This window comes from Protopterus annectens, chromosome 7.part0 (genome assembly GCF_019279795.1).
Source record: "Protopterus annectens isolate FY-2018-M chromosome 7.part0, PAN1.0, whole genome shotgun sequence".
Classification (NCBI taxonomy): Eukaryota; Metazoa; Chordata; order Ceratodontiformes; family Protopteridae; genus Protopterus; species Protopterus annectens.
The window spans coordinates 1,982,811,904-1,982,825,071 of NC_056739.1; the positions used below are offsets into that span (position 1 = coordinate 1,982,811,904).

The 13,168-nt window shown below is 42.8% G+C and overlaps 1 protein-coding gene across 1 annotated transcript in view; it reads left to right on the forward strand.

The window, feature by feature from the left end:
- The window catches only part of LOC122807285 (cytosolic 10-formyltetrahydrofolate dehydrogenase), a 586,928-nt gene that overhangs the window by 511,632 nt on the left and 62,128 nt on the right, over positions 1–13,168 (forward strand). Inside the window, exon 21 of the mRNA XM_044078406.1 lies at positions 4,247–4,352. Coding sequence (XP_043934341.1) covers positions 4,247–4,352 — 106 coding nt within the window. The remainder of the gene's footprint in view (positions 1–4,246; positions 4,353–13,168) is intronic.

Sequence of the window (13,168 nt, forward strand, 5' to 3'; positions counted from 1 at the left end):
CTCATCCCTGACCCTATTTAAGCAAAACTTTGATCATTGGATGGGAAATTGCAAATTAACCCCCGTTAAGGCTGCCCATGTCTCTGATGGACAGAGGTCAACAGTAAGTAAATTAATCCCCAACTAACATATTGCTTCCACCAACATAACTCGTAACTACCTCCTTTCTAACACACCCTACCATATAGGTGTCCAAGTAACTCATGGACAAACTGGGTTGGATTGTATGGCTAGGCTTGTAAAGACCCTGGTGGTCAGTAGCTTAGTAGTGTAAACCTATGAACCTATGTTTTCCATTAATACACAGCAAGTCAAGAGAACAGCGCTTGACTAAAAATATTGATTATGCTGTATTTATTGACTTGTAAATGTCATAGATTACTACAGAATGTTTAATGTTGTCATGTAAGTATTATATTCTACTGAAATAATGAGGGGCTGTAATTCTGATGTTCTCCATTAATATGTGGCAAACAAGGATAATTGCTGCTGACTCAAGAAATATTGATTGTGCCTTGTACTTGTCATAGGCTATTAGGCAATGATCAATGGTGCCTTATAAATGTGATGTGTCATTGTATTCTGCAAAGACCAAATCATTGTAATAACTTAAATAATGTGGGTGACTATGTAAACATATATGCTGTGTACAAGAGTCTCATAATTTTGTTGCATTGTACTGCCTAATTGACCCAAGTTGTGGCTAGAAAGGGTCCTTATACCCACCCACTTACTTGGTTAACAAACAAAATAAACACATAAATAAATAAATAAATAAACAGTTATAAAATAAATAGTCAAATTATAAAAAAAAAAATTAAAAAAGCTTGAGACTGGTAGACAAAAATTTAAACTGTAGCACAACACACATGTTCAGACATTTGCAAACAAGGATGAAGAAAAAAACTCTTCTTAAAAATATTTGTTAGGTGAATAAATTAGGCTTTTTATCATACAAAATAGATAATGCAATGCTTAACGTGTGCTCCTTTGGTCAGAACTGCCTTATAGGATAAAAGCCTTCATAATATGTCATCCCATGTTTCTCAGCTTGCTTTTACGGGACAATCACTCATTCGCTGTTGTGGGAGCAAAAACACTGATTGCTCAAGATCGTATGCATGCTGATTTGGAGAGTTTCTGTTATTCTCATAGCCATATGACTGTGGATTGCGTATGTTCCAACTCAGAGGGGCTGCCTGTCCAAAAAAAAAAAAGAACACTTTTTGATTTGCTATTTCAGGGCATGACAAAGACATACTTCGATTTGTTATGATCACAAAAGTCATCTCCAGTCAGAGTGATTATTTTCTGATCTTTCATAGCAGAAGCTTCATAGTTTTACTAATTATATAACAGACTAAGTGAACAATTAAAACCCAGATGAAAAGAGGTTTCCACATCCCAATGGCATAATCAAAATCTGTGCTATAATATACAGCAAAGTAAAATAATAAGCAGTCAAGCTATCTTTGTTTTGCGTGATTAAAAGAAGATAAAAGCTGGCATGTTCACCAGATAATAATGCTTAAAAACAGTAGCTTGAATTTCGATGAGTGTGTGCATCTCCTGATGCCAGAAACATGTATTTTATCACCCATCTAATTTTAAAAGATATGTCGAAGTAAGTCCAGGGAGATCCCTATATCACTTTATACTGCAGTATTCTGACCCATTTTAATGCAGTGTTGTATTTTGTAGCCTTCAGTCAATCCATGTGAACAGCTTGAAGAGTAAGATTCCTTGCTAGAAAAGGCATGGGCTTGGAAAACTCAAAATATTAAAGGCTTCAGGAATTTTCATTATATTCTGATTCTTTCAGGCTACTTAAGAGATGACCTTTGTCCTGTTCTGTAAGTCAATGTTTTATTCAGTCTTATTTAAAAGTCAGTACCTAGAATGCATTTCTGGTGGATCAATCATATTGGGGACTTTAATACTAAAAGAACATTGTAGGATACCTTCTATGATTATGGCATAAACATCCCCATGCAGTCTGATATCTATCATTAACTTGTTAACTTCATTCATGTGTGTGTGTGTGTGTGTGTGTGTGTGTGTGTGTGTGTGTGTGTGTGTGTGTGTGTGTGTGTATAGATATAGATAGATAGATTGACAGATAGATAGATAGATAGATAGATAGATAGATAGATAGATAGATAGATAGACAGATCGTGTGTGTTTATGTGTGTGCATGTACATTTGTGTGTCTGTGTGTATATATATATATATATATATATATATATGTGTGTGTGTGTGTGTGTGTGTGTGTGTGTGTGTGTACAAAGAAATAGAAAAAAATTTTAGCACTAAGTCATGGCAGTCAAACATTAAGAAGGCCAGTACACCATAAACTTGACATTCGAGTCAAAAGAACAAACAGAAATAGTACATGAATACTTTTTGTCAACTTTCAAAACCATAGGTTGCCATACTTAGTAGGACCTTAAGTATTGTGAACTTTGGATGGATGCTAGGATTGATAGGGAAGAAATACAGAGAGAGAACGTATGGTAATTAGGATAAGACTTCTTTCTTGAGTATTTATTTATTTTATTTTGAATTTGTTAACCAGGGTAGAACATTGATCCCATGAGACCCATTTCAGTCTCAGCCCAGGTAAATAAAGACTAAAATGTTCAGTACTAAAGAATGTGATGAATGTTTTGACAGAATCCCTAACTGAGAACTCCATTAGCTGTCTGACCAGTGGAGAAGTACATGATGATGGGAGGATAACAGGTGAGATACTCTTACATAAGGAGGAAGTAGGCAATGTCAAGGAACTGTAGGTCTTAGTTTAAAAAAAGAATAGTTGCTTTCTCAAAAGATAATAATGTCCAAGTTAACTGGTTTATGAAAAACAATCTGTTAGTCAAATTTTATTTAGTTTTATGACCAGCTTTATAGACCAAATGATAAGACTGTTCCATTTGGAGGGTATGCCTAGTTTTAGTAAGTTCTTGTAGTCTGTACCATATGTGCTATTATTAAGAAAGACGTGTAAGGAAATAACTAGTGCTCTACTGCAGTGATTTGCTTTAGATCCTAGTACTACCTAATTTGTACAGTGACATATGTCTGAGGGTATCTTTTAACAGAATTACCCCTTGTTTACAGGTGACACAGAGATAGGCGAAGTTGTAAAGGATAACAGGTGTAGTCTGAAGGAGGACCTGGAAAAGGCGAGAGAGTCCACAATTATCCTTGTAACCCTTAGTAACAGTGGTGTACAGTATAATTGGGAGGAGTAAAGCTACAATCTGTACAAATGGAAAGGATCTGGGGTTACTTAAAACATGGGACAGATGCAACAGCATCTAACATGATAAAATGCATTTTGAGGGGTTGTATTTCAAGCAATGATGGTCCTACTACACCAGAGTGTAGCAAGACTGCATACAGAGTATTTTGTATAGTTTTAGAGCACTTTTAAGGAGGGAGACATTAGACCCTAGGGAAGAGTTCAGAGTAATGTAACCAAAATGTGTGTAGTTTGTCGGTAAAGTGGTATGAACAGGGACTAAAGGAGCTGAGAACGCTTTCTCAGTTGCATACTGGGGAAGCAAAACTGAAATTATAAGGTTGCACAAGATTATGTCAGGAAATTCTACAGGGGTCTCTAAAATAGAAGAACACAGAAGAGGGCATAGATAGCGAATTGTAGAAATGTATCATTTCCTAGATCTGAGGAAAAAATTCTTCATGGAGGTAGTTATTGACCATTGGAATGCAATTCTAGGCTAAATGTTACAGAAAGATTCCAAGTCAGTAGAAAATCACAAAGAAGATTAACATGGGAAAACAAAGAAATATGTTGTGTCTTTCGCTTTTCCCAGTTAGGGGTCGCCACAGCGGAACTCTGGTCCACTAATGATTGGCAATAGATTTTTACATGCCGAGTTGCCATCTCTGACACACAACCTTCAACGAAGTTACGCCCATTCAGGCATGTCTCCACACAGAAGACGCTCTAGCTGAGAATCGAACAGGACAACATCTTACTGTGAGGCGACAACGCTACCGCAGCACCACCACCGCAGTTGGAAAACAAAGAAATATAAGGGACATAATTTTTTTTTTAACTGCCTTGTATGACCAAGCCAAGCAGCGTAAATGCAACTGTTATGCTGTAAAAATGAAGTAAACTAACTGTACATGTTATTTAATTGTTAAAATGCACCAGTTAAAACAATGTATAAATGTTATTTTGTTGATCACTTTCATTCTCTCAATTCTTTTTTAGGATTTTTCTTTGAGCCGACCATATTTACTAATGTGGAAGACCATATGTTCATTGCCATCGAAGAATCATTTGGACCCGTCATGATCATTTCTAGGTTTAAAGATGGGTATGCTTAATCACACCTTCCTTTCTTTGTACAAAACAGCTGCGCGGATGTTTATATTAAAGCACAGTAATTTAAAACAGACAGTGTGCAATAAAACATGATTGCATTTACAGCTTTCATTTTTAGAACTTTTATAAGGTAAGTATGCTAGTAAATGTTTTGAAAGTAGAGAAAATAAATGAAACCCCACTGCAAACAGATCGTTTGGGATCCAGTTGCAAACAGCAGTTCTTCACTCGTGTGTCTGCACCCAGGCTCCAAATAGCCGTCATCTTCAAAACTCCAGCAACAGTGGCAGTGAAGTATTCTGAGCTGAGAGGTTGTACTGTCTGCTGATAGTGTCAGTTTTTGGGGGTTGAAACAACTGTTTTGCAAGCTGGGGCCCTTACTGAAATAATTGTAGCATTGTTTTTCTTTGCAAGTAGAATGGTTGCAGAATAGGAAACTGAAATAGCAAGAAACTTCTAAATATATTCAAAAGTCTGAACTGGATTGGCTTGAACTCCCTCACCTCCTTTAGTGGTATCAACTCTCACTCGCCAACAAACTAGTAAACCATCCACTAAATGTTCCATCCCTCCAGAATCTACTCCAACCCTATCACACCACCAGACCACTAAGATCCAGCAACAAAAATCACTAACAGATCACTAAAGCCAATAACTCTGCTGGTGAAGCACTAATGTTAAGTTGTCTGTCTCGCCTTCATTCTTGCTGGTTGGGATCGGCTCCGACTCGGCCATCTTCTATAGCTCGAGAGCTGTTTACTGGCTCGAGGCTACCCCTTATCCCATGATGCCTAGCGCTAGCTACCCAGATCTCGTTTGCCACTTCAGCTGCGAGGTGTCATTTTTCTGGCTCAGGCTTGTATTGACTTTATTATAGTACTTTTTGCTGTGAAATAATCTTTTTTCTTGGTAGGGTATTCTAATTTTTAGTTTTATACTTGTTGTGGTAGTTGAATGTATTTTTTGTAGTCCTCCCTCCCCTCTTAGAACTCGTTTTAATTAGAGAGTTCTACCCCTCCTCCTCCTTAGCCTTTTCTTGTTAGGTTAGCCGTTTAGGTTAGAGGCTTTCCTTATACTTTCTTGTTAGGCCAGCCATTTGAGTTAGCGGCTTCCTAAACAAAAAAAAAAAAAAACTTTAGTCTGTATTATATTGTAATGTCTGTGTTTTTTTCTGTAGACTGTATATTCCTTATTAGCTAGTGTTGTCTTTTTGATTTCAGGATGTCTAAAGAATCCAAGGTGTCTGGATTCAAGAAGTGTGACTCATGCTGTCAGAAAAAGTCTCTGACAGATGGGCACACTTCTTGCGTCTATTGCTTAGGCGCTGTGCACCTGCAGGACTCTTGTTCTATATGCCATGCATTTAGTCCAAGTGTTCTGCAGGATCGTAAGAATGAGCTTATTCTTAGGGGCCTTTTAAAGCCCAAGGATTCACAGGCCAAGACACAGCCTGTGAAATCCCCAAAATCGTTGGCTCCAAGTGTGGAGCCATCTTTGGCTCAGACTATACCTGCTACTTCGGTTCCGGCTGGAACCGATAAGACTGTCTCCCCGTCGGCTCCATCAGAAACTTCGGAGCCGCCGCGGAGCCACAAGAGGCTGAGGTCACCCTCTCTAGAATCGATTCATTCGGCTCCTCGGTCTCCCCTGCTTCAGAGCGAGCGCAGTCACAGGTCATCTCACTGCTCTCGGATCACGATGTGGAGAGAGTGGTCAGTAGGTTGCTTAAGTCGCAGGCACTTGCCAAGATGTTGTCCAGCCCTCCTCAACAGGTGTCGGCTCCGTCCACTTCTATCGATGTTCCTCCTCCGAATCCATTGAACTCGGAGCCGGAGTTCGTTGGGGTTCGTGTAGTGGAACCGTTGGCTCCAATAACTCTTTCTCCTTTGGTTCCTTCGTCGGCTCCGATTCCCTCGGTGGTGCCGTCCGTCGAGGAATCTGGGCGCCGGGGCTCCCTCGTTGGCTCCGAGGGGGCGAGTGGCATCAGACCCTTGTCCGACCCCGTTCTCCCTCTCGGAGCTTCGGTGCAGGTGAGCTCAGCTCCTACATCAGCCTCGGAGCCATCTCCCTCGGTGCGGAGAAGGATTCAGATTTCCTTGGAACCGGAGCCTTCTCTGCATCATGGCAGGGACGCCTTCGATGTCATGAGGAGTGTGCTGGCCACTGAGTCAGCTCCACCATCAGCCCCATTGGCTCCGTCCCCTGTAGTGCCTGTGCCAACCTCTGCTCCTCCTCCAGATCCCAAGCTTGGGGAACTGGTGCTCCAGGGCACTCCATTGGGTGTTTCCTCTTCTTCCGAGGCCTCCCTTGACCATTCAGAGGAGCCCCCTCATAAGAAGAAGTGCAAGAGGAAGCACATTGACTCCCCTGAGTCTGTCACTTCTGATACAAACTTAGATGACTCGGAAGGGTCCCCGAGATCCCCCTCTGAAGATGTTTCCTTTTCAGACATCCTCAAAATGCTTAAGCAGAGGGGGAACTGGAATCCCCTAGCCCCTACCGAGGATGAGTCTGTATTCCTGGATGCATTCGGTTCCCGACCTTCCACCTCCTAGGTTTCTCCGCATTTCGATCCACTTATGTCAGTGGTGGTTCAAAAGGCTTGGTCAGCTCCAGATACAGTGGAATCAACTCCGAGGAGACCTGGTAAATTCATTACAGCACCCCAGGATAAGCAGTTCCTTTCGAAAGGTGTTCCTGTTGATGCCATGGTGGTAGCAGTAGCCACGAAAAAGGAGTTAGCAGAAACATCTTCGTCTGTCCATCCTCCTAACAAGGAGTCTAGGACCATGGACAGATATGGGAAGCGAATGTTTGTTTCAGCGACCTTTTCTATGAGGTCACTGAACTTCTTATGCCATTTTACCCAGCTTCAGAGGGATCTCCTTAAAGAGCTCGGAGATACCCTTCAAGATCCATCAGCTGAGGGAGCTCAAGTAAAAGTGTCTTCCCAGCTGGCGACCCTTAATTCTGTAGTCAATTCCTCCATGAGGCTCATCTCTTATGCAGCCGATGGTGCGAGTAGAGCCGCAGGTGTGGCCCTTAGAAGACATGCATGAATGCGGCTGTGTAACTTTGCGGAACCTTTTAGAGCGTCATTCACCAACACCCCCTTTGATGGTTCCTTTCTTTTTGGACCACAGGTGAAAGACACTTTGACTAGGTGTGAGCAAGAAGGCAAGACTCTCTCTGCCGTGGGAGTCTGTTTTTCCACTCCTTCCAGTATTTACCCCAAGGGTCAGAAGAGTGGTAAAATGTGGTTCTGAAAATCCCAGGGAGCCTCGTCTGACACACGTAGTGATTTTTCCTCCAGGGGCAGACGAGGAAATAACAACAATAGACGCCGCCCTCGTGGCAGAGGGGGTCCGCAGAACCAGGGCAACAGAGAATCCTTCTCTGAGATGCCCTTTCAGCATCCCTGAAGGGTTGCCCAGCTGCCCACCTCTGGAGGTAGTCAGGGGAAGACTTTCACTGCACCCAAAAGCCTGGCTAAATTTAACACAAGACAGATGGGTACGGTCAATTATATCCGGAGGTTACAAAATTCCCTTCTCTCAACCCCCCTTACCTTCAAGCAAATCCCTTCCAGATGTTCCACCCAATCTGAGGGACCAAGCAGTCATAGAAGTTTCAAGACTGCTAGAAAAAGAGTCATCCAGGAAGTCCTGGCAGACCAACATGGATCCAAAACTTACTCAAGGTTCTTTTTGGTACCAAAAAAGACAGGGGACTGGAGACCTATTCTGGATCTCAGCAGATTAAACAAGTCTGTTCAAAGAACAATGTTTCGGATGGTTACGCTACAGTCCATTCTACCCTTTCTGGGTCAGGACAATTGGATGTGCTCCATAGATCTTCAGGATGCGTACTACCACATCAAAATGGACAGGCGCTCCAGGAGATTCATTCGCTTCTGGCTGGGAGCCAGTCATTGCCAGTTCAGAGCTCTGCCCTTTGGTCTCACCACAGCCCCCAGGGTGTTCACCAAATGTATGGCAGTGGTCACGGCTCTCCTGAGACGTCGAGGATTCCAGGTGTTTCCATATCTAGACGATTGGCTCCTCACTGCTACTACCAGGCATCAACTTCTCCAAGCCAGGGACTACACAATCGCAATCTGCTCCCAGCTAGGCATCACAATAAACTTCGAAAAATCTGCCTTGTTGCCCTGTCAATCTATTACCTATACAGGAGCAGATTTAGACACAAGGAACATGTCCGCAAGGCTGCCGCCAGACAGGGTATCTACAATTCGCCAGCAAGTTCAAATTCTAATGCATAGCAAAAGGATCCAAGTCAGGTTCGTCCTTCAAACTCTGGGTTCCATGGCAGCGGCAATTCTTCTAATCCCTCTGGCCCGCTTTCACATGAGAATCCTTCAGTGGCTTCTGTTCACACAATGGTCTTTCCAGCAGCTGGCCATGTCTCACATGATCATGATTACAGAAGCATGCAAAAGGCACCTTTCCTGGTGGATGGTCTTCCCACTAGTGTCTCTGGGCAGACCCTTCATTCAGCTCCCTCCAGTGGCCACAGTGACCACAGACGCCTCCTTGATAGGGTGGGGGGGGCATTATCAGGGCAGGACAGTCCAAAGCACTTGGCAGCCTCACGAGTACCATCTGCATATAAACGTCCTAGAAATGAGAGCCGTGCTCCTAGCGTTGCAAGCTCTTCAGGACTCTCTCCCTTCTGGGACCATTGCAATTCAAACGGACAACATGTCAGTGGTGTGTGGTACATCAACAAGCAGGGCGGAACCAGGTCCTATCCCCTATGTCGAGAAACACTTAGACTCTGGCAGTGGGCAATTTCCTCCCAACAATTTCTGATTGCAACGCACATCCCTGGGAGGTCCAACGTCATACCGGACAGGCTCAGCAGAGCTGCTCTCATGCCTCATAAGTGGTCTCTGAATCAGGTAGTTGCGGATCTGATCTTCCGCAAATGGGGACAGCCTTGCTGCTATCTTTTTGCCACCCCCTTCAACAGCAAATGCAGCAACTACTTCTCCATTCTTCCACTTCCAGGTCACTCTCCCAGAGACGCACTAGTCCACGATTGGCCTCAGGGACTCCTTTATGCCTTCCCTCTGTTTCCCCTGATACCGAAGCTCATACAGAAAGCTATATCGTTGGGTTGCAAAATGATCCTCATTGCCCCCTACTGGCCTCGACAGATATGGTTTCCGTTCCTGCATCATTACCTTCGCGAGCAGCCCTGGACTCTGGATTTCATTCCAGACCTGCTGATTCATCAGTCAGGTGGGTTGCATCAATCCCTTCAAACACTCCAGCTCACAGCTTGGTTGCTCCAATTCCAACCCTAGCCAGGCTTCCCAGCATTTCCCCGGCCATGCGCGAGATTATTGTGTCCTCTCACAAGTCCACGACTAGGAAAACTTATGCTAGTAAATGGAAACATTTTTCTTGTTGGGCAGAGGCTAGGAACATAGATCCCTTTTCAGCCCCAGTCCACGAAATTTTGGAGTTCCTAGCACAACTCTTTCATTCTGGGTCCACTTCTGCTACAATCAGGGTTCAATTGGTGGCCATTTCTAACTTTCATGTTGGGTTATCTAATTCAAACATCATGTCTCATAAGCTCTGTAAAGCCTTTCTAAGAGGGACTTCTCTCCTTAGACCTCCAGTGAGAGATCCCCCTCTTCCTTGGGACTTTAATCTGGTACTAACCTCTTTAATTATGCCCCCCTTTGAACCTGCAGTGTCCTGCTCAATTAAATTCCTATCTTGGAAAACACTCTTTCTGGTAGCTATTACATCAGCCAGACACGTCTCTGAACTTCAGGCACTATGTGTTCGTCCTCCATACTTGGTTTTTCATAAGGATAGGGTTGCTCTGAGGACTAATCCATCTTTCCTTCCGAAAGTCTGCTCAGAAAATAATTTGAACCAATTTATAGGCCTTCCTGTGTTTTTCCCTAACCACGCCAACAAGGCAGAATACAAATTATACCAATTGGATATTCATAGACAATTGCGTTTTTACTTGCATAGGACCAAGGATAGAAGGAAGTCGGACCAACTTTTCCTTTGCTATGCTCTAGGCAAACAGGGTCTCCCAGTTTCCAAAGTGACCTTATCCAGGTGGTTGTCTCACATTATTACCTTCATTTATCAATTGAGAAACAAAGACTTGCCTATCAAACCGAAAGGTCATTCTACTAGGGCTTAGGCCACCTCTGTAGCCTTCCAATCTAGGTTGCCCATGGATTCTATTTGTGCAGTTGCCACGTGGGCAAATCCTTATACTTTTATTTCTCATTACAAACTGGATATGGTCTCCAGGAGCAGAGCTGACTTTGGTTCCACTGTTCTGAAGAGTCTGTTCCAATGAGCCGCCCAGGATTGTAGGTGCTAGGGATGCTGTCCCAACCAGCAAGAACGAAGGCGAGATAGACAACTTAACATAAAGAAGTTATGTACCTACCATAACATTCCATGTTAGTTGTCTTCATCTCACCCTCTTCTTGCGTCCCACCCTCCGTCCCCCTGTCCTATTGGATCGAGAGGAGTTTTGGTTTCACTGGCTGAGTATTCTCTGATTGTTTCCTCTTCTGACTTAGAGAGTATGATAGGTATGCTCAACCTGTTCTTGGGCAGGTTGTTTCTCTGGTTGAGTCTGGGGTTAGCTATTACAAACAAGATCTGGGTAGCTAGCGCTAGGCATCATGGGATAACAGGTAGCCTTGAGCCAGTAAACAGCTCTCGAGCTATAGAAGATGGCCGAGTCAGAGCCGAGGATCGGCTCTGAAACCAGCAAGAAGAAGGTGAGATGAAGACAACTAACATGGAACGTTATGGTAGGTACATAACTTCTTTTTCTCTTGCACCATAGCCAAATTATGGAACTCCCTCCCACCCACAATTACCTCCGTACCATCATGCACCCACTTCAAAACTTTATTATAAGCACACCTAAAAACATGCTGGCTATGGCCTTGCAACTCCCACTCTAATATCACCCACCCCATCCAACCACTACCTTTCTTTCCACCCCACTAACTACCTTGATTATAGCAAGCTCGGATGCTCATAAGCCTACTACTTATTATACAACAGGAACTTCTTATTGTAACATTTGTTAATGTCTATTATGTACTTCGCAGATAAAGATTCTAGTTGTCTACTGCTGTACTATGTTCTTCATCTGTAACTATGTAATTAATTGCTATGTTAATCAAATTGTTAATCGTTATGTAAATCCAATGTAACTACTGTTTGTATATTTTAACTGTGGAGCTTTTCTCCCCGGGCCTCTGCTGAAAATGGACCTACGTCCAGTCGGACACTCCTGGTCAACAAATGTAAATAAATGAATAAATAAAGCTAACGATCCTCAAAGACTGCTAAAGTCATTTACTCTCCACTTTTGCTGCTAACCAGGAAACGTACAGATCCTAATCAGCTTCTTATTAACCTGTTTTTGTTGCTAGATATCCTACATGCTTGATCTGCTGATTTCAGAGTTCATTCACTGTACTGACCCATCCACCTCATTTTTTTCTTTTATTCCCTCAGAGTGTCAGGAGTAATTTGTGACAGACGAGGGAAGGTCTACAAGAGGGTAGTGAGACCAACTATTTTATACGGGTTGGAGACAGTGGCACTGACAAAAAGGCAGGAGTCAGAGCTTGACGTGGCAGAGTTGAAGATGTTAAGATTTGCACTGGGTGTGACGAGGATGGACAGGATTAGGAATAAGTATATTAGAGGGTCAGCCCAGGTTGGAAGGTTTGGAGACAAAGCCAAAGAGGCAAGATTATGTTGGTTTGGACATGTGCTGAGGAGGGATGCAGAGTATATTGAGAAAAAGATGCTAAGGATGAAGCTGCCAGGTAACAGGAAAAGAGGAAGGCCTAAGATAAGGTTTATGGATGTGGTGAGAGAGGATATGCAGGTGGTTGGTGTGACAGAGCAAGATGCAGAGGACAGGAGGAAATGGAAACAGTTGATCTGCTGTGGCGACCCCTAACGGGAGCAGCCAAAAGAAGAAGAAGATTCCCATGGCTTCTCGCTATTTCACAGTATAATTTTTAATAAAGAATGCTACAGCAGATAACAACAGCAACATTTACGTAACCCAGAAGCAAACATCACATAACAAGCGCTATAGTTCTCCATTCAGTTTATTCTCCATTTACTAGCTTAATCTAGTTCTTGGCTTTCGGGGATCCAATGACTCAGCACTCAGTCAACACAAGGCACAGAACCTTATTCCAGACACTGCAACAACCCATGCAACACTGCATTTTATTTTATTTTTTTCAAGTGGGGGTTGTTTTTCTCCTTTTTTTCACAGGTAGAATAGATCCCATTAGCTCAAAATCCTGATAAAATGAAAGAGCATTTTCTTGGAACACTTAACAGTACCATGTTCTTCTGGCCTCTTCTGATGTAACAGTAATAAAACGTGCAGTGCAGTCATACAGTTACTGCATTTTGAATCTGCCACACAGTCTTTTATTGTAGGATTAGCATGACTTTTATTGACAACTGCAGCATCATATACATTATTTAACCCTGTCAAAGATTTTAATGTTTCTGTGAGATTTCTTTGTTTCTCCTCTGATTAATTTCTTTCTTTTGTTTCTCCTGTAGAGGGTAATAAATTATTTCCTTGGCCTGTCTTCACATTGTCTTTCTATAGGCCCTACATATTACTGATGTGTTTCTTGAAATGCCTTCATCCTAACAGTTTATTTTCCAAATGTGATCTGCTGAATTGGAAACTGTATGATAGCAGCCCATTAACCTTCACAGTGGCAGCATCACTGTTGTGCCCGTT